At 41.2% G+C, this 23,300-nt stretch overlaps 1 protein-coding gene across 2 annotated transcripts in view; it reads right to left on the minus strand.

The window, feature by feature from the left end:
• DOCK4 (dedicator of cytokinesis 4) overlaps nucleotides 1-23,300 on the minus strand; it is a 357,536-nt gene that overhangs the window by 129,695 nt on the left and 204,541 nt on the right. For both annotated transcript variants that reach the window (XM_083182741.1, XM_083182740.1), the window contains exons 15-23: nucleotides 21,262-21,424; nucleotides 15,407-15,513; nucleotides 12,174-12,330; nucleotides 9,077-9,174; nucleotides 8,913-8,996; nucleotides 8,002-8,102; nucleotides 7,776-7,857; nucleotides 5,822-5,992; nucleotides 436-628 (exon numbers count right to left, since the gene is read on the minus strand). In XM_083182741.1, the coding sequence (XP_083038867.1) occupies nucleotides 436-628; nucleotides 5,822-5,992; nucleotides 7,776-7,857; nucleotides 8,002-8,102; nucleotides 8,913-8,996; nucleotides 9,077-9,174; nucleotides 12,174-12,330; nucleotides 15,407-15,513; nucleotides 21,262-21,424 (1,156 nt within the window). The remainder of the gene's footprint in view (nucleotides 1-435; nucleotides 629-5,821; nucleotides 5,993-7,775; nucleotides 7,858-8,001; nucleotides 8,103-8,912; nucleotides 8,997-9,076; nucleotides 9,175-12,173; nucleotides 12,331-15,406; nucleotides 15,514-21,261; nucleotides 21,425-23,300) is intronic.

A 23,300-nucleotide genomic window follows, 5' to 3' on the forward strand; every position in this document is an offset into this window, starting at 1 on the left:
GATAAAATTTAAACCACCATTCAATAGTGAGAAATGGCCACTTTTAATGTGATCCCGACGCATTGCTGCTATGGTTCACATAAAAATGGGCACATCGCATGTAATTTACCTGCGATTGCGATGTGGGGCATGTTCCTGTGGACCTTGCGTCGCAGATCCTATGGGCTGCCATGAATATATTTGCTTTCATGGTTTTTGCCATACAGATGATGCCTTATGTATAAGGTAAATATTTCCTAAGGTATAATTTCTCTGATATTTTTTCCCTTTAAACCACTTCATTATTAAGCTCTCTATAGAACAAACCTCAGCGCAGAATCAATTGGCTGCAATGTTCAACAACAGACGACTCACCATCAGGGTAGGCAGATATTACCTCTACATACATACACACAGACACAATGACACAGGGGGAGTTTGTATTGCTGTGTTTACCAGGATTGCTGTAGAGCTCACTTTCCACAGTCTTTGCAATACACTGAAGTTTTATATCTTGTAAGGAGTCTTCCGCATGCACGATTGTTGGCAGACAGCCCAGAGTATCATGCACCAAGTTTGCCACTTCCCGAACATCAAACAACTTCAGCAGCTCTGAGTATACAGCTGGGAAAGAACTCAGAAATACAGCCTGGAGTGATATGGAAATAGAAAAACGCAGACAGAATTAAATCTAAAGATTAAACTCTCATGCTTACAGTACTCACATCTATATACTATTCTACATTCAGTTTTAATTGTAGTGCAATTTTTGGAAACAGAAAGGAATTAAGCAAAGTTGTTACAGAGTTATACAGTATGTCAAACTATCTCCCCACCCCCCAAGATGGCATTATGGAACAATTACTAATATTCAATACTCCTAAAGGTGCCCACACAAGGTAAGACTTTTTTAAGCAATTTGGCCATTTTCGACCAATCGGTACAACCAATTGTTTAAAATCTTTCTGCATGTGGGAAGGACCATGATCCAATGAGGGTGCCCGCCGGTCGTTCATCGAGCCTGATGATCCCTTTAGCAGGCAGAAAGATGAATGATCTGTTGTGCAGGATTTGGCCACATCGTTCTGTGTGTTGGCATGATGAACAATGTGACAATGATGTTGTATATAGATTTACAGCTATTAAACAACCTATCTAACCCTCTGATCATTTACTCAATCGTTCATGTGTGCCCATGATATTGATGATCAATAAGTTTTCTGTATTTAAGGGATATTGTATGGGACATTGGATTCTATGTGAAATCTACCCCTGTCATTCTATAACTATCATTCAGCAGGCGGTGCTTGCAAAGTGACAGTTAGGGGCTGATTGGCTGAACCAGGAACATGTTACTTGTGGCAAAAGGACCAATCTAAAAAAAAATGCCTATTACTTTATGGTGCGGCTGTTAATAGAAAGCAATTTTCACTCTAGGATTGTTTGGGGCAGAGTACTGACAAATGAGGAAATCACCTTTTAAATTTTGATGGCCCACATTTTTTATGCATCTTTTCAGCAGAAGTATGCAGTTATATAACTTCAAGTAATACGATATTAATCTAATCAATGTAACATTCAATTTGTTTAGTTTCTTTTGCATAGGCGAAAACAATCTGGCCCCCGACTAGTAAACTATGGCCTTATCCGCCACTATTGCAGTCATTTTTTGCCAATAGATTGACAACTAATTTGTTGTTGTTGTTGACAAGTGACCAGAACATCTGGATATTAGTGGGGGATCCTAGATAAAGCGAACCATATAAAAAAATGGAGGCCATTGCATACACGTGAGCCAATCTACTATTATACAACTGATGACTTTCTTTGCAATATGGGTCCTGTTTGTGACTATGTGTTTTCATACACAGGGATGTGCTTAGGTGACTATTCATGTACCAGCTATTCCACATAATCTTCAATAGCTGATGTCTACCAGCTCCAAGCCCTAACATGGCACATCAGCCAAGTAAGAAGAGCGGCAGTTGTGTGTGTGATTGTGTCTGTGTGTGTGTGTGTGGAGGGGGGGAACCATGAGATGAAGAGGAGTAAATAGGGGGATAATACCATTATTCAGAATCTGATAGCCTTACTGCTGCAAAGTTGATATAGTAATGACAAACAGTGAAAATAGAAAATAACTGTGGAAAGAGGCAAGCTCACTAGGGTACAGTAGGTTAGATGGGTGACGGCTCGTCACTGCCTCTAATGAAAGTTTTTGACTGGACATCAGTGGAGCACTCAATTATGGGCAGGGCATATTACTTTGTTCAGAAAATGGGCAGGATGTGGCGCTCTGCAAAAGGCTAGTGTTAAAACTAGAAAGACAGTGTGCCCAATTGCACCCAACCCCCCACCCATACACGATTCTATGATATTAAGTTAAGTTTAGATCTGCCACTATGCAACTACTGCATTGTCCAATTGAAGCAGCTTTTCTGAGAGGAGAGGGGCCGAATAACATGATTAGTCTGGCCCCACTGTCCACCTGATTCAAAGTACATAAGTATGCATAAACATGGATAAAATCATTTTTAAATATCTCCTCCAATAGCGACTATATAAACTCTGCATTTAAATAAGTAGGTCTGTGTAGCAGCAACATACCATATATACTCGAGTATAAGCCTACTTTTTCAGAACATTTTTTATGCTGAAAAAGCCCCCCTCGGCTTATACTCGAGTGAGGGTCCCACTTGAGTCAATACATTTCCCCAGTTTTTTGTTGTAAAACTAGGTGCCTCGGCTTATATTCGGGTCGACTTATACTCGAGTATATACGGGTACATTTTTGTTGATTAATATTTGTTAATTAACTCTACTATTCTAAGAGAGACATTCTGTTTTAGTTGTTTTGGGTGCTGCCAACATACTGTTTTCGTTGTTCTTGTTTCTCTTAAAGATGTCTGATTTGCCACCATCAAGTAATGTGCATACATTACGATATCTCCTCCTCAATCATTTTATGTTACTTGCAATACCAGCATGGTTCGTCATTAAATCCCCACAGCAAGAACTGCAGCATATAATGTACAGGTTTGCAGAAAATATTTACACTGAAACTATGATGGATTGAGAAAAAAATCATTTTTATTTTTAAGCTATTAAGGGGGTGTGCAATCCCAGGTCATGACTCTCGATCCGTTCCGAGAGCCAGGGCCCTGGCCCGTTTCGTTTTGATCTACAGCAAATCACCATTCAGGATTAAATGTCCCACTTGGCGATCATCAAAAAAGTGGCGTGTCCGTGTAAACAGCCTTGGATTCAACTGTGATCATGGCAATTCACGGCCATTAACAACAAAACGGGCCCGAAATATTTTAAAGTCATGCCCATTCTGTCGATCTGCCTCTTCAATGCTGTTGGCCAAGAGCGCATTGAATAGGTGCCCGCCACTATTTTCCCCATTGGAAATAGCGGCAGGGATTGCATACCCCCCTAAAAGAGGAGAACAATAGTTTTGGAAGCCCTTTTGGCCAAGAACACAATTTTGAAATATGTGTGCTTATTTGATTTTGCTTTTATATCATTTGTAAGCATCAGTCTTCGACCAGGATCACTGGCATGGATTTTTGTTTATATACAGTAGTATTACTAGCATTGTGACCTGATAGGAAGCATAGGTGAATAACTTGTACTGTAGTTCCCTACAGTTCATATGCCAATGGGTTTTTGACCATCTGTGATCAGACCACAGTGGCTGCAGATTCATCCAATGGCAATTTGATTTACCAAGCACAGTGTGCATTTGTTGTTTAATGTACTTACTTATTTACCAAGCATAGTAGTTATTCTCTCAAAGTACCATATGGTGGCCGACTAATGTATTGCAATGTATGTCAATATTACAATTTGTAAAACACACAAGCAGCAGCACATGAAATAATAATGAAATAACAAGTGCTACATCTGTTTGCCGAGCCATTCACGTACAGTATTAACATCTTTAAATATATTAAAGATAATAATACATATATGAAATATATTAAATTAAAAAGTAAACTAGTATTTAAAGAATACACACATCTACTCATCCTTTTTACACTGGCTACACTAATTTACCTTTGTACTTTATCATAAATTTAAATAGAAATGTATAGAATAAAGGATAAAAGCCATATTTAACCCCTTCCCGACATATGACGTACATGTACGTCATATGACGGTTGCGGGGGAATCAAGCCAGCTCACGGAGTGAGCTGGCTTGAAAGAGAGCAGGTAATGGCTGTATATTACAGCCAGGTACCTGCTCTCACGGCCACGAGCGGCGAGTTCGCCGATCGTGGCCGTTTAACCCTTTAAGCACCGCGGGCAAAGCGCCCGCAGTGCTTAAATAGCTGATCGGAGGGGGGGGCGCCCCCCTCCGGCGCCGATCGGGGCCCCCCGCGGCGAGATCGGAGGGTGCCGATTGGTTGCCATGGCAGCCAGGGGTCTAATGTAGACCCCTGTGCTGGCCATGTCAGCATTCCTATTACATCCTGCCTGAGGCAGGATGTAATAGGAAGTGCTGAAAATCACTATGTTCAGCCATAGAGCTCTATGGCTGAACCTAGTACAGGCGATCGCGCCCCCTAGTGGTCAAGTACACTAGGGGGCCTTGTAGTAAAAGTAAAAAAAAAAAAAAAAAAAGTAAAAAAAAAATAAAAAAATATTAAAAGTTCAAATCACCCCCCTTTCCCCATTTCACAAATAAAAATAAATAAAAAAATAAACATATTTGGTATCGCCGCGTTCCTAAAAGTCCGATCTATTAAAATATAACATTAGTTATCCCGCATGGTTAAAGGCGTAAACGGAAAAAAATTCCCAACGCCAAAACTACGTTTTTTGGTCGCATCGCCTACCCAAAAAATGTAAATAAAAGAGATCAGAAAGTCGCACATATCCCATAATGGTATTAATTAAAAAGTACACTTCAGCCCGCAAAAAATGAGCCCTCACCCAGGTCCGTAGGTGGAAAAATAAAAAAGTTATAAGCCGCAGAACATGGCAACGCGACGCAAATTAGAAACACCGTAAAAATATTCTATTTTTTTTTTAGTGGTAAAACGTAACGAAAACTATATAAGTTTGGTATCACCGGAATCGCAACGACCCATAGAATAAAGATAACCCATCATTTTAAACGAACTATGAAATCCAAAAAAAACGTAACCAGCGCAAAATTGTGGAATTGCGTTTTTTTTCCTTTTTACCCCACATTGAATTATTTCCTGATTCCCCAGAATATTATACGGTATAGTAAATGGTACCATTTAAAAGTACAACTTGTCCCGCAAAAAAAAAGCCCTCATGTGTCTATATAGCCGGAAAATTAAAAAAGTTACGCTTATTTGAACGCGAGGAGGAAAAAAAAAAAAGAAAAGTTAACAAAAAACGCCCCGTCGGGAAGGGGTTAATAAGCAGCGTTTAACAATACCGCGGCTTGTTGGTAGTAAAAAAGTAACATTTAATTTAACAGGGCAATATAACTGCATGCCAAACCAGGAGTATTTTGCAGTTCTATTTTTTTTTTTTTTGCCCTTTAACATTCTGTGGCACAAACAGGCATAACCTGGCTGAATCCTACTGAGCTGAACCCATAGCAGCTGGAACATGAGTGACAGTACAGTAGCCCGCACCAAATTTAAGGTGCCAACTCCTCAAAGCCCTCTCAGAAAAACAGTTATCACAAACAGCATCAGCATCTAAATTCTCTTGTGCATACAACTCTTTTAAAAGTATTGTCTAAGAAACTAGGCTTTAAATATAGTGACATATTGAATATAGTGACACATTGATAAGAGGTGCCACAAGTCACACAGCCAGATGTATTTGGTAGAATCAAAGCAAAAACAGCAACCTGTGACTGAGATAATGCTGTTGCTCCTTTGCTCTCTTTACAAAGAAAGAATCGGACTGACATCATAAGTTCTTGAATAGAGCAGCGGAATTCTTCCTCATTCTGTCCTCCAGTAGCAAATGAAAAAAGCTTTCGGGACTGTACGATGTACTTAAAAATATATTCCTGGGCCTATAAAAATGTAAAAAGAAAAAAAAAGCCATTCAAATGGTTACATAATACAGTACTGTATAAAATGATAGTGTTATACCTCCAATTATTTAATGTTATTCCACTCCCATACTAAATTGATACAAGTTGTATTAAAACAGTCCTGTAAATTAAAGGTTGCGCAGCTGTACTCAAGTGTTTTCACAGCTTTTGATATACCTGCAGCAGAGGGATCTTAACGATGATCCTCAAGGCACACTAACAGTCCAGGTTTTAAAGGATAGCCATACTTGAGCACACATGACTTATTAACGCCTCCATTATTTTTGTGGGTCTTAATTCAAGTTTTTTTTAAACAGTAGTAAAAGTACAGATGTACCAAGTCATACATTGAAGAGAGTTCAAACAACACATAGGGTAACATTTGATAACCTAACAATATTAGGTGAGGTACGCCAAAGACAACTAAAACCCAGAGATGAGAAGGAAAAAAGATGGAGTCCAGGAAGCATGATGTGCCAGGGATGATCTCATTAGAGGCCTTAGGCAATGGGAGGGACCTTGAAAGATTTTTTAGGCAGCGGTAGTAGGGAGCTTGAAATGTAAATAGATAAATTGCCTAGAAATCGTAACAGGTGTAGTAGAAAATAAAAAATAATGTGAAGAAAATAAAATAAAGTGAGGCTGTGGGGATGTTTCATCAGTGTAGGATTGTAGGGGGAGTCTATGGGGAAAAATTTACCAAGATAGGAGCAACATCCAAGTAGCAACATCCCATCTGAAATACAGTAGAAGTATGTGTGAGGCAGTTGGTGCCACACCTAGATAATCATAAAACACAGTCAGAGCTGATCTACTGAAAACATGCCAGAAGTGAGTGATGCTCGCGGCAGTCCACATAGATGCCTTGTGAGAAGACTGACCCAGAGGGGAAGAGGAATGCTGCCAAAGATGTGTCTGAGGAAAGGGATAAGCCGAAGGGGCATATTTAGTATCTAGTGTGTCTCTGACAGTGAGTGCAACCTGTAGGGACCAGTAAGGCAAATTCAGGTCTATGTTTACATTGAAACCAGGGCACAAAAGATACCAAGTCTACCTTACCTAGCTCAAACCCAACATCCACCCAGCATTTACTTCCACTCAGAAAGTGCCAAGCTACTAGTTTACTAAATCAGGTAGTAAGATAGTACTTGGAAAGCAATGGTAAACCCAACCACCCATATATAGACCATGGTGCACAACCTCCTCTCCCAGTTTCCAGAAACTGATCCCTGAGCAGTAGAGATGGAAAAAAAAATCAGCATAGGCAGGATAGTTAGTTAGGTGTGTAGGGGTAGGAACCCGCCCATAAGTATTATAAAGGTGACTATAGTCCTTTAAAATTCTCTAACTTTTTTAACCAAAATGAATAATATTTTCAAGTTCAATAACCAGGTTCAAGCATGGCTATCACTAAATCCTGTACTACTAGTGTGCCTTGATTGCCAAGTTTGGGAAACACTGGCCTACATACATTCCTTCATGATTGTGTTTCACTATAAATTCCATCAATCCCTCTATATTCACAACATTGGTTTACTGAAACTTGCCCATATCTATAAGAAAAGGTACCGAATATAAATGAATAAACCACACAATGTAACTGTTCAAGACAAATCTCATGATCTAAGCTACTGCAATTATTAAAATACAAAAATAGGAAGATTGCCAATTACCAGCACATCAAAGGAAGGCAGCGTGAATCAGTGAAGGAAAGTTCAACCTGTATGTAAATGAGAGTACATCTAAATCTTTCTTTCATTACCTTTAATACCTCCTGGATATGCTCTTGTCGCTCTGCTTCAATTATTCGGTCCACATACCATTTCAGCACTTTTATGAGGTCTCTGAAAAGTCAAGAGATGATTTGAAATGAGTTTGTGTGTATACTGCGATATATTGTAATATAAAAAATAAAAATGGAAAATAAAAATGTCAGTAAATATTGGAGCAGTTAGTACAGTAACTAATTATTTAAGGTCAATCTTTACCTATATGCAAGAGCACCTGAGAAATGTCCTTCAATGTAAGTGTCCATTACTGGTTTAAAATGCTGAAATTTGCTGTCTTGTAATAAATTTATTATGTGGATCTGCAAACAAGTAACAAAAAAAAGAATCACATATACAATTGTATTATATTATTCAGTAACCTGCAGTAGCTAACATACACATTCCAAATGTATCAAATTGCTCACAGCTATATGGAAATCCAAGTGCTACAATGAGAACCGAGCGATGGACAGTGCCACAAACAAACATCTCTGCAATTAAGGGGTGCCAGCCACGTGTTTATTCTCAGATAGGCCTGCTTATATAAAACATAGGTGGTGCAAATGAGGGGTGGTATGTGACTAGGGGGCATGTGTGGTCCCCTTGTAAAGTATTACCGTGCAAGCCACTGCCAATATGCCCCCAGTTAGTGTCATAACTAGAAGTCTGGATGCCCCCAGCAAAGTGAATGCCCATCAAAATATTAAAAACTCATGTCCCATCTATGCAACACCCCAAAATACATGTCCTACAAAATGCCATTTTCGAGCTTTCTTACAGAAAGCATCCCTCCGTTAATCAAACTATGCTAATTACATTCCCCTAAGTACGTGACTTTTATTGAGACTAGTGGCTACAAACTGAAATTATTTTATATATATATATATATATATATATATATATATATATATATACACACACACACACACACACACACACACACACACACACACACACACACACACATATATATTCCCATTGACACAGAGTTAATTTAACACAGATTCTCTAAGAAAACAGCAAACAGCTGCAGAAGTGGGGTTTTTTTTTTTTTGCTGCTTTAAGCAATTTTCAGCTAGCTTGCAGCTAAATAATTCAAGAAAACAAAAACAGAAAGACGAAACACTCACCAAGCAATCAAACACCTTTGAGCTGTATTTCTGAGAACTTTCATTTAAAATACCAAACAATGTGTCCAGAGTGTCCTGAAGAAACTGTGGAATAAATAGTTGTAAGTTTAACAATCTGCTAATGTCACATAAGAACAGCCACAGAGACACATTCTGCTGCCTACCTTTACAATCTCAGAACCATCAATCTCCTTCAACTTAGACAAGCTGCCTGAAATTTTATCCGGGTGCATTCGCCACTTTAGTAGATCCAACATTTCCCCTATAAAATCACAGAAACAAGAAGACGGTTCATATGCAGGTTCAGATGTTTATACAAAAATACCTAACTACACATTCCAAAAACTAAGTTTAACTTTTTTTTCAATGCAAAGTAAATACGAAAAAAGGTAATGAAACTTTATCATTTTAATTTATTGAATATTATGTTAAGAACATTGAGTTGTTGGATTAGTAGTTAATTTAACAAATTACGGTTAAAACTAACAGATGTATTCCCATACACTTTTATGGATGTCAAGCCAAAAAGCTCAAGCCATAGACTGCAATGAATAATTTGAAACACTTGTGTATTTTTGTGAAGCAAATGGTGTGGAAGGGGAGTAAAAAAGGAGTAATTTCTACCTGGAACAAACCAGGCACTACACGGGATATGCAGTTATTGTTTCTGCATGGAGGGAAGTTTGTACACATATAAAGAAGACTGCAGGGCTATTTCTACAGGTGGACAAGCCGTGCAACTGCACAGACTGCCGCATAGCTCGTCCACTGATTGCTATAGCCATTGTGGGCCCACTAAAGTTCCCCTGCCCGCCCACCTATAGCAGTTAATTTCCCCTAATTGGAAGGGCCATCTGATGTCAGTGCTGGGAATGTTTTGGGGCAGAGACAAAGGCAGTGCATTGGGAGAAGCTCCTCCACCAGACATAATCTGTGCAGAGACAACAGCCGGCGGCTTCCCTCCCTGCAGGCTTAGGCTGTTGTTGTTATCTCCAACCCTGCACTGTCTGCTGGAGCTGCTCCAACCCCGCCACCTTTGACTGGCTGTAGTTCTGTCCCTCGCAAAGAGGGTAGGGAAACATGTGAAGCTTGACAGATGCTGGCCGCTGTACGGAGGGGATAAAATGGGCATCTTTGTCAGATTCCACCTGCCTCCTCCCCTTTGTGGCACTGCCCCCTGCTGCCTCCCCAGCCCTGAGGCGGTGTCACCCCCTCCTTCTTTCCCAACAATGAGGATGATGGCAGCAGCACAGGAAGCCACCAGCAGCGACCTAAGTACCGCCTGGCTATGGAGGGATGTGGCCCTGTGCTCCAGGAAACTGTGGAGCAGCCTGTGCCAGCTGCATGGAGCAGAACAAGCTCATCCTGCTGGAGGACCTAGGCAAATACTGCCTGGAGGAGGTACTGGTTGGACTGCAGAGTCTGCAAGCTGGCAAGCTCATCCTGCACAGGAACAGGTTCCTGAGCATACCCTGGCCGTGTAGGGGCTGGACAAGAGTGACAACCGGCTGGGCTGCCTGACCGAGGTGTTGGGGCTGCTTAGCTAAACTACCATGCTACATTAATGTTAGCTAGTTCCCAATGTTCAAAAGGACCAGGTCCTTACGATGAAGGGGAACTAGTAACAACCCTGTGCAGGCTGCCAGCGGCTCCGGGTGCTGACTGCCACTTCGTGCTGCAGTGCCACCAGGCACATGGGTATTGGGACTAGGAGACTGAGTATGCAGCCAGGTATGCGTTAGTAATATGGGCAATGTGCTTCCGCGTTCGTGAGGCTATTACTCCGCGGCTATGGGACAGCTCTTTGCTCTTCCCGGTGGACGGCACATGCTCTGTCACGCCGCCAATATACTGAAATCAGAATCTCCGTCACTATTTGCATTCGGCAACCTGTCCTACGCTGCCTACAGTCAGTAACTCCTTTTGTGGTGGTCCAGCCTCCTGATGGCCTGCCCTCTGACTTGTTTACCAGACTTTTCTTCTACGAGGCACAACCACTTCTTTTCCACACAACTTTTCACAAGGCCATACCTCCGTTCTGACATTTCTGTAGGTTTTATAAGAGTTGAATTTAATTGTGACAGCAGAGAATGAAAGCAGCTATGGTAGACAGCAAGCGGGGGGAGAGGTCAACAGTGCACCTACTATGAAGGGTCTCATGCTGAGAGAGACAGACATTCTGGACCCCAATGAAAAGTTAGAGGACATAATGACCATTGGTGGTGCAGGGCTGAAATACCGGTATGGGGAGTGTAGGCTGCATTGCAGTCATTCAGAACTGTTGATGAAGGCAGTGTGTGCCCGAGAATAGATAGTAGTGGGGTGTAGTATTAGTGTATATTACCAGCCCAGATAATGACACAAGGAACAGCCCCTTTTCAACCTCAATAGCAAAAAGGAGGTGGCCTTGGGGTGCTGCAGAGTGGCTGTGTGAGGGAACACAGATGAGAAGCTGCCAGCGAGGTGTGAATGCCTGGGCTTCACTTTGAATGGCAAGTGAACAAAGGAGCAGTAGCTGACTGACCAGTCTAGAGCACACAGGGCTGAGAAGGGGAAGTGGACTCTTCTACACTGAAGGCAAGCTGTGGTTGGTTGACCTGCAGAGAGGTGACCTGGGTGGTGGTCTGTATCACCACAGCCTGTTAAATGCAGCTGGTGCACCAGCAGGCAGCCAGGAAGAGACCGTTCTAACTGCATTTCTAATTTGGAGCCTGCAGTGAGCCAACTAGAGCTTAAAGACTGACAGCCAATCAGAAGCTACTGTTGCGGCTGCTCTTGATTGACTGCTGGTACACAAGCTCCAATTGGCTCCAAATTTGAAATACCATCAGTGCTGTCGCTCCATTCTCCCAAGGTGTGCAGGAGCAATCAACTGATGGTGCCCAGATGTTTGTCCTGACTAAAGATCTCGGCAAATGTTCCTCACCTGCAGTGCAATATGGATTTTGCCAAGGGGAATCATTTTTTTGTTGTCAGTGTCAAAGTATCTGTGCTTGAGACACAATTTTTCTGTTTACATACATTTGGAACACACGGTTTGTTTTTTTAATATTAAGCTGGATGAAATACCTTTCAATGTCATAAACTTTAGTTTGTTTCTAAAAAAAAAAAATGTAGAGAGAAAAAAAAAAGCCATTGATTTAACCAAGTGTGCTGTCATTCTAGCAGAACCAATAAAACCTTGATCAAGAAACTACAAAGCTACATGAAAGCAAGACAGCATAGTTAATATTTGATAAAACTTTTTATTTAAATCCATACCATTTTGTGTTAGTTTTGTTGAACAAAGAAATGAGGTTATCCAAAAAGACTCTTTTGTATTTTTAACAGCCTGATTATTATTTCCATGTTGATTTCCTTTCAAAAATGGTAGTTTGAGGTAGCGACAGGAGTCTGTAAAAACGGTGTTCTCTTCACACTGAAACAACAAAGAAGAATTGTAGTCTCTATATAATGTATAAAGCATGACATTCAATGTACTTTGCATACTCGTCAACAACATGATGTAGCATAGAGAAAAACAACATTTAATTTATTTTTACTCTACAGACAGGGCCATCGAGATGAGGGGGGGGGGGGTATTTATCATCTGGGCCCGTACTTGCTGGAGGGGCCCAACGGGGGCCCTGGTCCAAACCCCCTCTGCTGCCTCCCCCCTCTGTCACTTTCAGCATGTGCTGTGCTGACAGGGCAGGCTCACTGACCGCGTGAGAGCTCGTTCTGTGCCTGCTGTCAGCACAGCACATGCTGTAGGTGTGCTGCTGCTGAGGTGGGGGGGAGGACAATAACACCCCCCCCCCCCCTTGACTTTAGAGTGTTTTTCACCCCCAAACAGTTTGGGCGCATGGCCTAATCGTGGGAGGTTGCCACGCCCCCCATGATTAGGTCACACCCCCCAAATTTTACCGGGGACAGGTATACCTCTCGGCGGCCCTGCCTACAGAACATCGGGCAAACCTGCTGCACACTGAATTGTGACTGTACAGATGGAGCCGGTCTTATCTTTGCAGGGGCTGGCACTTCTATCGCTTTCCTCCACATCCCCACACCCCCCCTAACCCTGCCCGTCTCCCTGAAACAGAGATGGGCAGGGTCCCGCCACACAGCCGCCAAGACATTGGGATGCACACGCGTCCCAGTCTGATGGAGTCCCTCTCCGCTGGCTCTCGCCAGTGGGGACATTCTGGCGAGCGCCGGGCAAAGAAGAGAGGGGCTCCATCTGTATATTAAAGGAGACTGTACATAAAAGCTTCTGTAGTCGATCTATTGGACTATCACAAGTTTTTTGCCTATAACAAACAATAATTAGCACTTCAAGTGGGTAAAGCCAAATCTGCAATAAGTTGGCTTTTTCCCAATAATCCTGGCAGCAAAAATAAAAAAAAGTCTCCGGCTTTTTTGCAAACCCAATGTATTTTCGCATGAAAACCAATTGTCTGTAACAATTTGATAGGTCAGATAAAAAAAAAATTAAAAAAGTCAAAAGAGTATTTAAAAAACAGCAAAAAGTTTTTTTTTTTTTTTTCCAGTGCAACATTTTCGAGGTTAACTGAATACCCTTATATAACTTGCTGCTAACCATGAAATGCTTATCATTGAAAGCAGGATAAATAGTTTCAAAGTATCACTCCCACACACATATGACGGCTCTCCTTGAGGCATTCAAGGAGCACTGGTGGGAGGATGCGGGCTAAGGGAGTGACTATGTAGTAATGCCCATCTGCTCTGTTAATGTGGGAGACAGGACACATTATACTTCTGGTCTACTTCAACCCCTGGTCAGCTCGATTTTTACACTGCATTTTAGAGTTAGACTACTCTGATTCTCTTTACCAACTTTCCAGCTATAACACAGAATGGTTTTTCCTGGTGCAAATTGTACTCTACTTGCCTCCCCTGTAAATAAGCTCCAATGTTGTAAAATATGTGCCTTTAGCAGCATCATAAGTTATTTACAAGAGAATATAAGATAGTGATTTCAAGCCTTGTTGCTACCATTTTACTACAGTAAATTTGTAACATCTCATATGCATTAATATATACAACCGTTCAAAATTTGGGGGTCACTTAGAAATGTGCTTATTTTTTAAAGAAGATAACATTAAACGAATCAAAAACACACTCTATACATTGTTAATGTGGTAAATGACTATACAAGTCTGGTTTTTAAAGGAATATCTACATAGGTGTATAGAGACTAATTTTCAGCAACCATCAGTCCAGCGTTCAAATGGTAACTTGTACTTGTTAATTGCATTAGAAGATTAATGGATGATTAGAAAACCCTTGTGCAGCACAGCTGGAAACAGGTTTGCATGTTAGAGAAGCTATAAAAATGGCCTTCCGTTGAGCTACAGATGAAGCCACCGTCGGCTGGCGGACGCGAGCGTCTCACTCGCTTGCGCCTCAGCGGGGATCAACGGCTTCTCTGCCCGTCTCCACTTCAAGCAGATGGGCAGGGAGCGGGGGCAGAGTGGCGAGATGGGCGGAGTGCTCCGACAGAAGAGGGCACGCCCCCTTCTGTTTGAAGACTGCGGCTGGCAGGGAGCAGGGATTGACGATAGAATCGCCAGGGGCAGCACAAATCAGAAGTGCCAATCAATCCAATCCAATTTGTGGGAGGTGCTTCAGGAAGCGTGGGGTCAAATTTCTTCAGATTACATTAACAAATTAACAGCTAGAATGCCAAAGGTCTGCAATGCTGTAATTACTGCAAAAGGAGCATTCTTTGATTAAAGCAGAGATTAAAGGATAAAACAATTATTTCATATAAAAATCATTATTTCTATCCTTGCCAATGTCTTGACTATATGCTCTATTTATTTTGCAACTCATTTTATAAATAAAAGTCAGTTTTCATGTAAAACACGAAATTGTCTGGATGACCCTAAACATTTGAACGGTAGTGTATATTTTCCACTCATGACTGTGTCAACAGTAGTAAAATAGAGGACTCAGAGAATTGAAGGTTTGGTGTACTGACTTCACAGCCATAAATATTATCAGTGTGTTGCGTTATAGACTTCATAATCAGTAGAGGACTTTATTTAGGGAGGTTTACGCTGGTTAGGAGGAGAAAGTGTATATTCACACTCTGCTTTTCTGAGTTGAATTATTAACGGACAAAAAAAAACTGCTCATAAAATCAGTATCCCATCAATTATGCAGTGACAAAACCATGGGCCTGACTCAGACCTGCTCACCGGGCTTTGGGTGTTCGGAGCCGTGCCAGCAAGTAGCAGTCACACCGCCAAACGCACACCCCCTGCCCCTTTGCATGGCTGCAATAGAATATGCACCCTTTTCCACCGAACGCAGCACTGAGTGACCCTGGACAGCATAACATGCACATGTGCAGTTGTTCAATAATTCTCTGCCTGAGAGTGTGGGTCTAAAATCAGTATCCCATGTGATGGAATGCATATAGGACAGATTTAATTGCAGTAATTATAAACACTTCTGTAAAATATTCTAACAGTATGCAAAACTGCCACCTTATGTACGACGAGTTCATGGGTGCCATCTGGAAATGTACGGCCATCTTCTTGCATGAGAGGTATGAAGGAAAAGCCAAACAATTTCTTCTCACCCTTCTCCTTTGCTAAAAATATATAAACAATTAATGCATACTAAAACAAATAGCATTCTTTTTTGTCATAAGGTACCCATATATCTAAAACATGTCGGCTTTCCCCGATTTCTGATTCAGTACCAAAAATGTATTGGTATCAACAAATCTGGAATTATTTGAGTAAAAGCTGGTTACTATTACAGTCTAGACCAGCCATTTCCAACCTCGATCCTCAAGCATACTAAAACTGGGTACACGCTAGGAGATATATCTGCACATCAGTTAATATATCTACAGATGGATCGGGCAGCGTGTTCTCCATACATGCTGCCTGATCTGTCGTGATTGACATCAAGCATGCACCTGCCCAGTGAGTTGTCAATAACCTGCGGCTCCTGCAGCAGCTGCACGGGTGGTTGGCAGATCACACGTGCTACACACAGAACAATGCGCCGATATATCTTTAGATATATTGGGCATTGGGTGTTTTGCACCGCAAATGCAATTTATCTGCAAATGACGTTATTCACAGATATGTTGATGGTATACACTAGAAGATGGTCCATTGATATATAATCGTAAATTCAATCGAACGGCCGATATAAAGGCCAATGTGTACACACCTTAAAAGTCAGGGTTTAAACGATATTCATATTGAGAATAGGTGACTTAATTAGTACCTTAGTTATTTTAATTTATCCACATGTGCTGAAGTCTGGATATCACTAAAACTTGCACAGTTAGTGTGCTTTGAGGGTCAAGGCTGGAAGCTCGAGCCAGAGCTAGGACTTCAGGATGGGACTGACTTGGGCTAGGATGAATGTGGCAAGGTAGCTGAATGACACTTCTCATGAAAGCAATTAGAGAGAAAAAGTATTCAATTCCAGGTTTAAACAGTATGTTATCTTACAGAGATAGCAATAACTCAAACCTAGTAAAAGTGAGTGCTTGGCGAGTACTAAGTGAAACTTGTGAAGACTTGATTTGTGTGTTTATGTATAGAATCAGCTGCCGAGCATCGTTAATGACCCGTTAATGCAGCACTTGCCGATGCAAGCCCCCCCCCCCCCCCCCCCCCCCCGCTGGGTGACTTCTACCACCCATGTAGGCAGGGATCGACTAGTGTGTAGGGGGCTTTATTGTAAAAAAAAAAAAAAAAATACCAGAGTAAGCCCTGTTAAAATAATAATAATAATAATAATAATAATAATAATATCTGTAGATAGTGTTACTAGGGCTTCCCACTATTTCCCTACTCTAACTACATTGCCTGCTGGGGGTAGCTGGTGGTGCATGCCAATCAAGAGTTTTTTTCATGTTAATGGGTACATGTATATTGACTCATGTTGGTGTGTCTACTTTTAGCTGTATATTAAAATAAGATAAAGTTTGAGCCATTAGACATGTTGGTATTCTGCAGTGCTACAGTTAAAGAACATACCAGTCTAAAAAACACTGTTGTCAGTTAGCACTGTACAAAGTCAGACTGGCAAGCCTGACATTTGCTAGAATGCCTGCTGTGCTTAACAGAATAAATGAAATGGTCTGTGTGGTCAATCTTTTGTAGAAATGACTCACTCCTCAGCCTTAGTCAGTATAATAATCTCACACTGAGGCCACTATGTAATCTGCGCTTGTCCACCTACTGCTCTTCTTATTAAACAATAGAGCTATTAAAGAGAGCGCATATATACCAGTAAAATACATTTATTATATAAAAAATCTCAACACTTAAAAAATATATATAATATCAGTAGCCTTAGTAAACATATCTAATGCAATTTCTTATGGCCCTTGAGCATTGTCCATTTATATAGACATATCAATAGCAATGTCCAGATTTATAAATGCATACAGAGTCTGTATTTCTTCTTATATCAAAGGATAATTTGTTTCCACTACTGAGTGTATTACTTTGTATCCATAATATGTAGTTGTAGCTTTGTTCGAATAGATCTTGGCAACAAAGATTTGTACTGCCACTTATATTGCACCAAATGATTCCTAATGGGTTAATGAGGCACTTTTATACTTGTAGTTCCACGGAGGTTAAAGCATCAATCCCAGTCTCAATAACCCGGAGTTTACCGGGTCCTGGTAGTAGCGGTCCAGCAGTAAATGTTAAGGCGCAGTCTTGCACACAGTGGTCCTCGGCGCTGCACGTTAACAGTATAACGGGTACCAGATGCGGTATAGGACTCCGTAGAGCCACCTGCAGTGTGATGATCTCACCGCTGCTTGTCAGTTCCCCAACTGGTGCTGGATTAATAGACAGATCCTGCTGCCGGAAGAGTGATGTAGCCTGGGTGCCGCAATAGGTTTCATTCCGGGATTCTATAAATATCGGTGAAGGTGGCAGATATGTCCTGGACAGTTCAAGGGAACCGGCTGGTGGGGCTCAATCCTTGACGCGTTTCTCAGTCTCAAAGATCTGACGGTTTTCTCAGAAGGTATAAGAGCCCTTCATCTCGGTTTGTCCTTAAAAAGCAATCCTGCCCAATCAATCTAGGGCTTTAATTAGCAGGCACCTGTAGCTTAATTAGCTTCCTTTCTTTCAGGTGTGTTAAGCCTGCTGAATTTTTAACGGTTCTAACATTTGCATTATTTTTGTTGGAAAGATTACATTTGAATATACATATACACTAAAATCACATTAACATATATATATATATATATATATATATATATATATATATATATATATATATATATATATATGTGAAGAAATAGGAGATGCGCACAATGAGCAATAAATTCAATTCCTTTATATAATAAAACAATAGCTCACGTACAGATAGGTTTTTAGTGATCAGCTTGCCAGCATAAATAGTAGCATAGGGTGCAGTCTCTCCCACGTTGAGTCAAAGCCGCAAGGCTCTCGATCCACCGTCGATAGGACCACCCACGCAAACGTCACTGGACACGCCTCTACGCGTTTCGTCACTTGATTGGACTTCGTCACACCTCCTGACGAAGTCCAATCAAGTGACGAAACGCGTAGAGGCGTGTCCAGTGACGTTTGCGTGGGTGGTCCTATCGACGGTGGATCGAGAGCCTTGCGGCTTTGACTCAACGTGGGAGAGACTGCACCCTATGCTACTATTTATGCTGGCAAGCTGATCACTAAAAACCTATCTGTACGTGAGCTATTGTTTTATTATATAAAGGAATTGAATTTATTGCTCATTGTGCGCATCTCCTATTTCTTCACATGTACTGTATTGTGCCGTGGGATCGGCCATCGGAGAAGCTGCACCGTACAGCTTGAAAACATATTGGAAATATTGAAAGGACTAGCGCGGCCTATATCTCTTCATATATATATATATATATATATATATATATATATATATATATATATATATATATATATATATATATATAGTAACTGGCAAAGAAGGGCACTCAGGGACTAGCAGAGCGGGTGAACGTAGGACAAATTTATTGCCTGGAGTCCTACGTTCACCTGCTCTGCTAGTCCCTGAGTGCCCTTCTTTATCAGTTACTGTCTACTAGGGGCTGCAAGGCCCTGTTGGGTGACACCAGGGCAAGTTATTTCGTTTGGACTACACTGAAGACCTGAGTGCCGGTCTTACCCCTTGGATATATATATATGGTACTCTTTACCTAGAACGGCGCCCGCGATCAGAATCGCGGGCGTCGGGGGTAAAAAATCGCGGTCATCGCGGGCATCGCGGGTACATCAAAATCGGGTACCCGCGATGACCGCGATTTTCCAATAGGGAACAATGTTAAAAAGCCTGATTGACCGCGATTTTACTTTAAAATGCCTCAATGCCCGCGATTTTCCCATAGGAATCAATGTTAAATGGGCTACAGAGCCCAAATAGCCCCAATTAACCCTTAAATGTCCCCCCAATTTTTGTACGCCACCCCACGATCCACGCCAACCCGAAGCGTGGCGAGCGCAGCGAGCCCGCGAGGGGCGGCGGTACGCGTCCTCCGACCTTTTCATGCCCTACTATCCACGTCGGCGTGGAGTTGAGAATAGAATAGTGTGGCGAGCGCAGCGAGCCACCGAGCCCGAAGCGTGGCGAGCGCAGCGAGCCCCGCGAGGGGACGCGGATACCTTCACAGGTAAACGCGTCCCTTCGCGGGCTTCACAGGTGTCCGCGTCGCCACGGACACCTGTGAAGTCCGCGAGGGGACGCGTATAACTGTGAAGGTATCCGCGTCCCCTCGCGGGGCTCGCTGTGCTCGCCACGCTTCGGGCTCGGTGGCTCGCTGCGCTCGCCACACTATTCTATTCTCAACTCCACGCCGACGTGGATAGTAGGGCATGAAAAGGTCGGAGGACGCGTACCGCCGCCCCTCGCGGGCTCGCTGCGCTCGCCACGCTTCGGGTTGGCGTGGATCGTGGGGTGGCGTACAAAAATTGGGGGGACATTTAAGGGTTAATTGGGGCTATTTCGGCTCTGTAGCCCATTTAACATTGATTCCTATGGGAAAATCGCGGGCATTGAAGCATTGAATGCAAAATCGCGGTCAATTAGGCTTTTTAACATTGTTCCCTATGGGAAAATCGCGGTGATCGCGGGCATCGCGTCGCGGCCGTTTATGTGCTGCCCGCGATGTCGCGATCACCGCGATGGGCGCCGTTCTAGGTAAAGAGTACCGCATATATATATATATATATATATATATATATATATATATATATATATATATACACATACACACACACACACACACACACAATTTAAAATAAACTAAATTAAATTGTTGTTAGAGGCGGCTCTACGGAGTCCTATACTGCATCCGGTGCCCATTATACTGTTGACATGCAGCGCCGAGGACCGCCACTACTACCAGGACCCGGCTCCGAGTTATTGAGACTGGAATTGATGCTTCAACCTGCGTGGAACTACAAGTATAAAAGTGCCTCATTAACCCATTAGGAATCATTTGGTGCAACATAAGTGGCAATACAAATCTTTGTTGCCAAGATCTATTCGAACAAAGCTACAGCTACATATTATGGATACAAAGTAATACACTCAGTAGTGGAAACAAACTATCCTTTGTTATAAGAAGAAATACAGACTCTGTATGCATTTAAAAATCTGGACATTGCTATTGATATGTTTATATAAATGGACAATGCTCAAGGGCCATAAGAAATTGCATTAGATATACAGTACTGTATGTTTACTAAGGCTATTGATATTAAATGTATTTTAAGTGTTGAGATTTTTTATACAATAAATTTATTTTAATGGTATATATATATGCGCTCTCTTTAATAGCTCTATTAATTGTATTGACCTCCAGTGTCATTTCTGGGAGCTGCACATTTATACCAGACTGATAATAGATACAAGCACTCCTGAAGAGATTTTTTTAATTATCTGTGGTACATATAGATTGAATAATGAAATAACTAATTGACATTTTGCACCTGATCCGATTGTAATTATCTTCTTATTAAAGTTTAATAACTTTAATTATGTTTTGTAATAAATAAATAAAATAAAAACAAGAAAATATCGCCTAATAAGTGTTGGTTCTTTTGTCTTTCAACATATAATTAATTGGAGAAACAGAACAAAGTATAGCATACAGTTTCACAATTAAGGTATCTGTAGAACAAATATCAATGATATTTAAAAATAATAATAATAGTAATAATAACAATAATAATAAGATACTTTTGTTGCTACTATTGTAATTGTAGTTGTTTATACATAATAGCATACTCTACTACCTTAGAATGCATCTAGCTGCTTAGCATTTCATAATTTAATAAATCAGTCTTACTGGAACAGTGGCGGAATTCAAATCGGATATGTGCTCCTCTAAATTTATCCACAGGTATAGGAAGCTTCAGTAATTCAGCCCATCTGGGACTGTTGTTATGATATAACACAAATGAATGATACTCATGAGAGGTTGGTTCTCCTGAACCAAAAGATATATAATCCTAATGAGAAGAAAAAATAACTGGTTACGACAATCTGTAAAAACTATGTTAACACAATAATTCCATAAAGAAATAGAGTTTGTGGATGTATGCTATATTATATATAGTATATCGCTGCAAATTTCTTGACAAAGCATACTTCATTTTGTCTGGCTACATTAAAAAGCAGAATTACTGGGCAGGAAACAATAATAATCAGCTTCAGGAAAGGCCTCCACACATCCAATGGGTCCATCTGAAAGCTGAGGTCTACAAATATCGAATAAGAACCATTATTATTAATTTACAGTAAAGCTGCTATATGCCAATAAATGTCAATATCTCCTTCAATACCAATTACAAATAAACTATATTCAATGCACTTTTAGATTACCAAAATCCTGGATAGCATCCACATAGCCAAACCAGATTTACATAGTGGGGTACAAATATCAGAAACATTTGGAAAAAAGGGGGAAAACATACATTTTTCACTCCGATATTTCTTTATGGCTAACCTGGATAGCCCTATAGCCTGCATGAAATGTTGAACAATTTTTGTATTAAAAGATGTGTACACTAACCATCATATAGCAAAGGTGTCACTATCTCAGTCACTCAATCCTGTATTTTGATATTTTGTATTTGGGAGACTCAACGTATGTGTGTGTAGTGTACGCGCGCACACACACACAGTATGTAAAACATATTACTTAGACAGTGAAGATGGGCCCCTTTCAGCTCTGGGCCCCATAGCAACTATGGTAGTTACGCCCTTGGGCATGATTCTTAGTCAGCCAATGAGGTACAAATGCAGTAAAACAGTAACAAAACACCAAATCTAACTACTTATTTTAATCTATGATGAATTAAGTTTTATTATAGGAATATTCTGTGTAAACATTTAATTCAATTAAGGACAAAAGGGGCTGATGAAGAAAATAATGCAAGTTGGATGCAATTGTTCCTGCACTGCATGCACATATAAAAATGCAAGTATTTGTATGTACTGTTGTATGCATAATTGTAATAACCACCTTCACTATACATACTGTATATTGAGTAAAATAGTCTAGCATTATCAGTACACAATTTTATCAGCCATATCTTTAATGCAAGACATGGGACTGAAACCAGGTGCATCTTCGAGCATGCACAACTTGAATAGCACACATATCGGCTTCCATACTGCCCTCACTAAGGCCCTTATTCAGATCTGATCGCAGTACAAATTTGTTTGGAAAATGAGCAAAACCTTGTGCACTGCAGGTGGGGCAGATGTAGTGCAGAGAGAGTTAAATTTGTGTGGGTTGTGTTGAAACTGAAATCTAAATTGCAGAAACAAAATAACTCACACAAATCTAACTCTCTCTACACATGTTACATCTGCTCCACCTGCAGTGCACATGGTTTTGCCCATTTTCCAAACAAATTTGTACTGCGATCAGATCTGAATAAAGGCCTAAGTTTTGCCTACTGATGAACATCCCATTACCACCCTGTTACCTTGTAGTGGTGGTGCAATTCAGGTGAGACTTGGCACTGATCTTGGTCCCAGAGCATAGGCAGTGTAAAACACACTAAGGAGGTCATTCTAGTTAGCGAACTCACCCATCTGTTCATATGGTGAAGCTCTGCGCATGTGCATATTCACTTATGCGCATGTGCAGGGCTTCAAAGCGGGTGCCTTCGGAGACTTGAATAGTCTCTGTGGTGCTTGCCAAGGGGAAGTACATAGGAGGAAGATGGGGCATTTGCATATGATGCAACGAAAACGCTGGGTGCACCAAGGAAAATGCTGGCCATTCCCATGCAAATGTGCGTGTGTAACTACCTTCCAAGGGTGGGTGGCTGATATCACGGGAGTTCTGCCCGCCCAGTTCTTGGAAGTGGACAC

The sequence above is a fragment of the Crinia signifera genome, chromosome 4, assembly GCF_055691185.1.
Source record: "Crinia signifera chromosome 4, ASM5569118v1, whole genome shotgun sequence".
In the NCBI taxonomy this organism is placed as follows: Eukaryota; Metazoa; Chordata; class Amphibia; order Anura; family Myobatrachidae; genus Crinia; species Crinia signifera.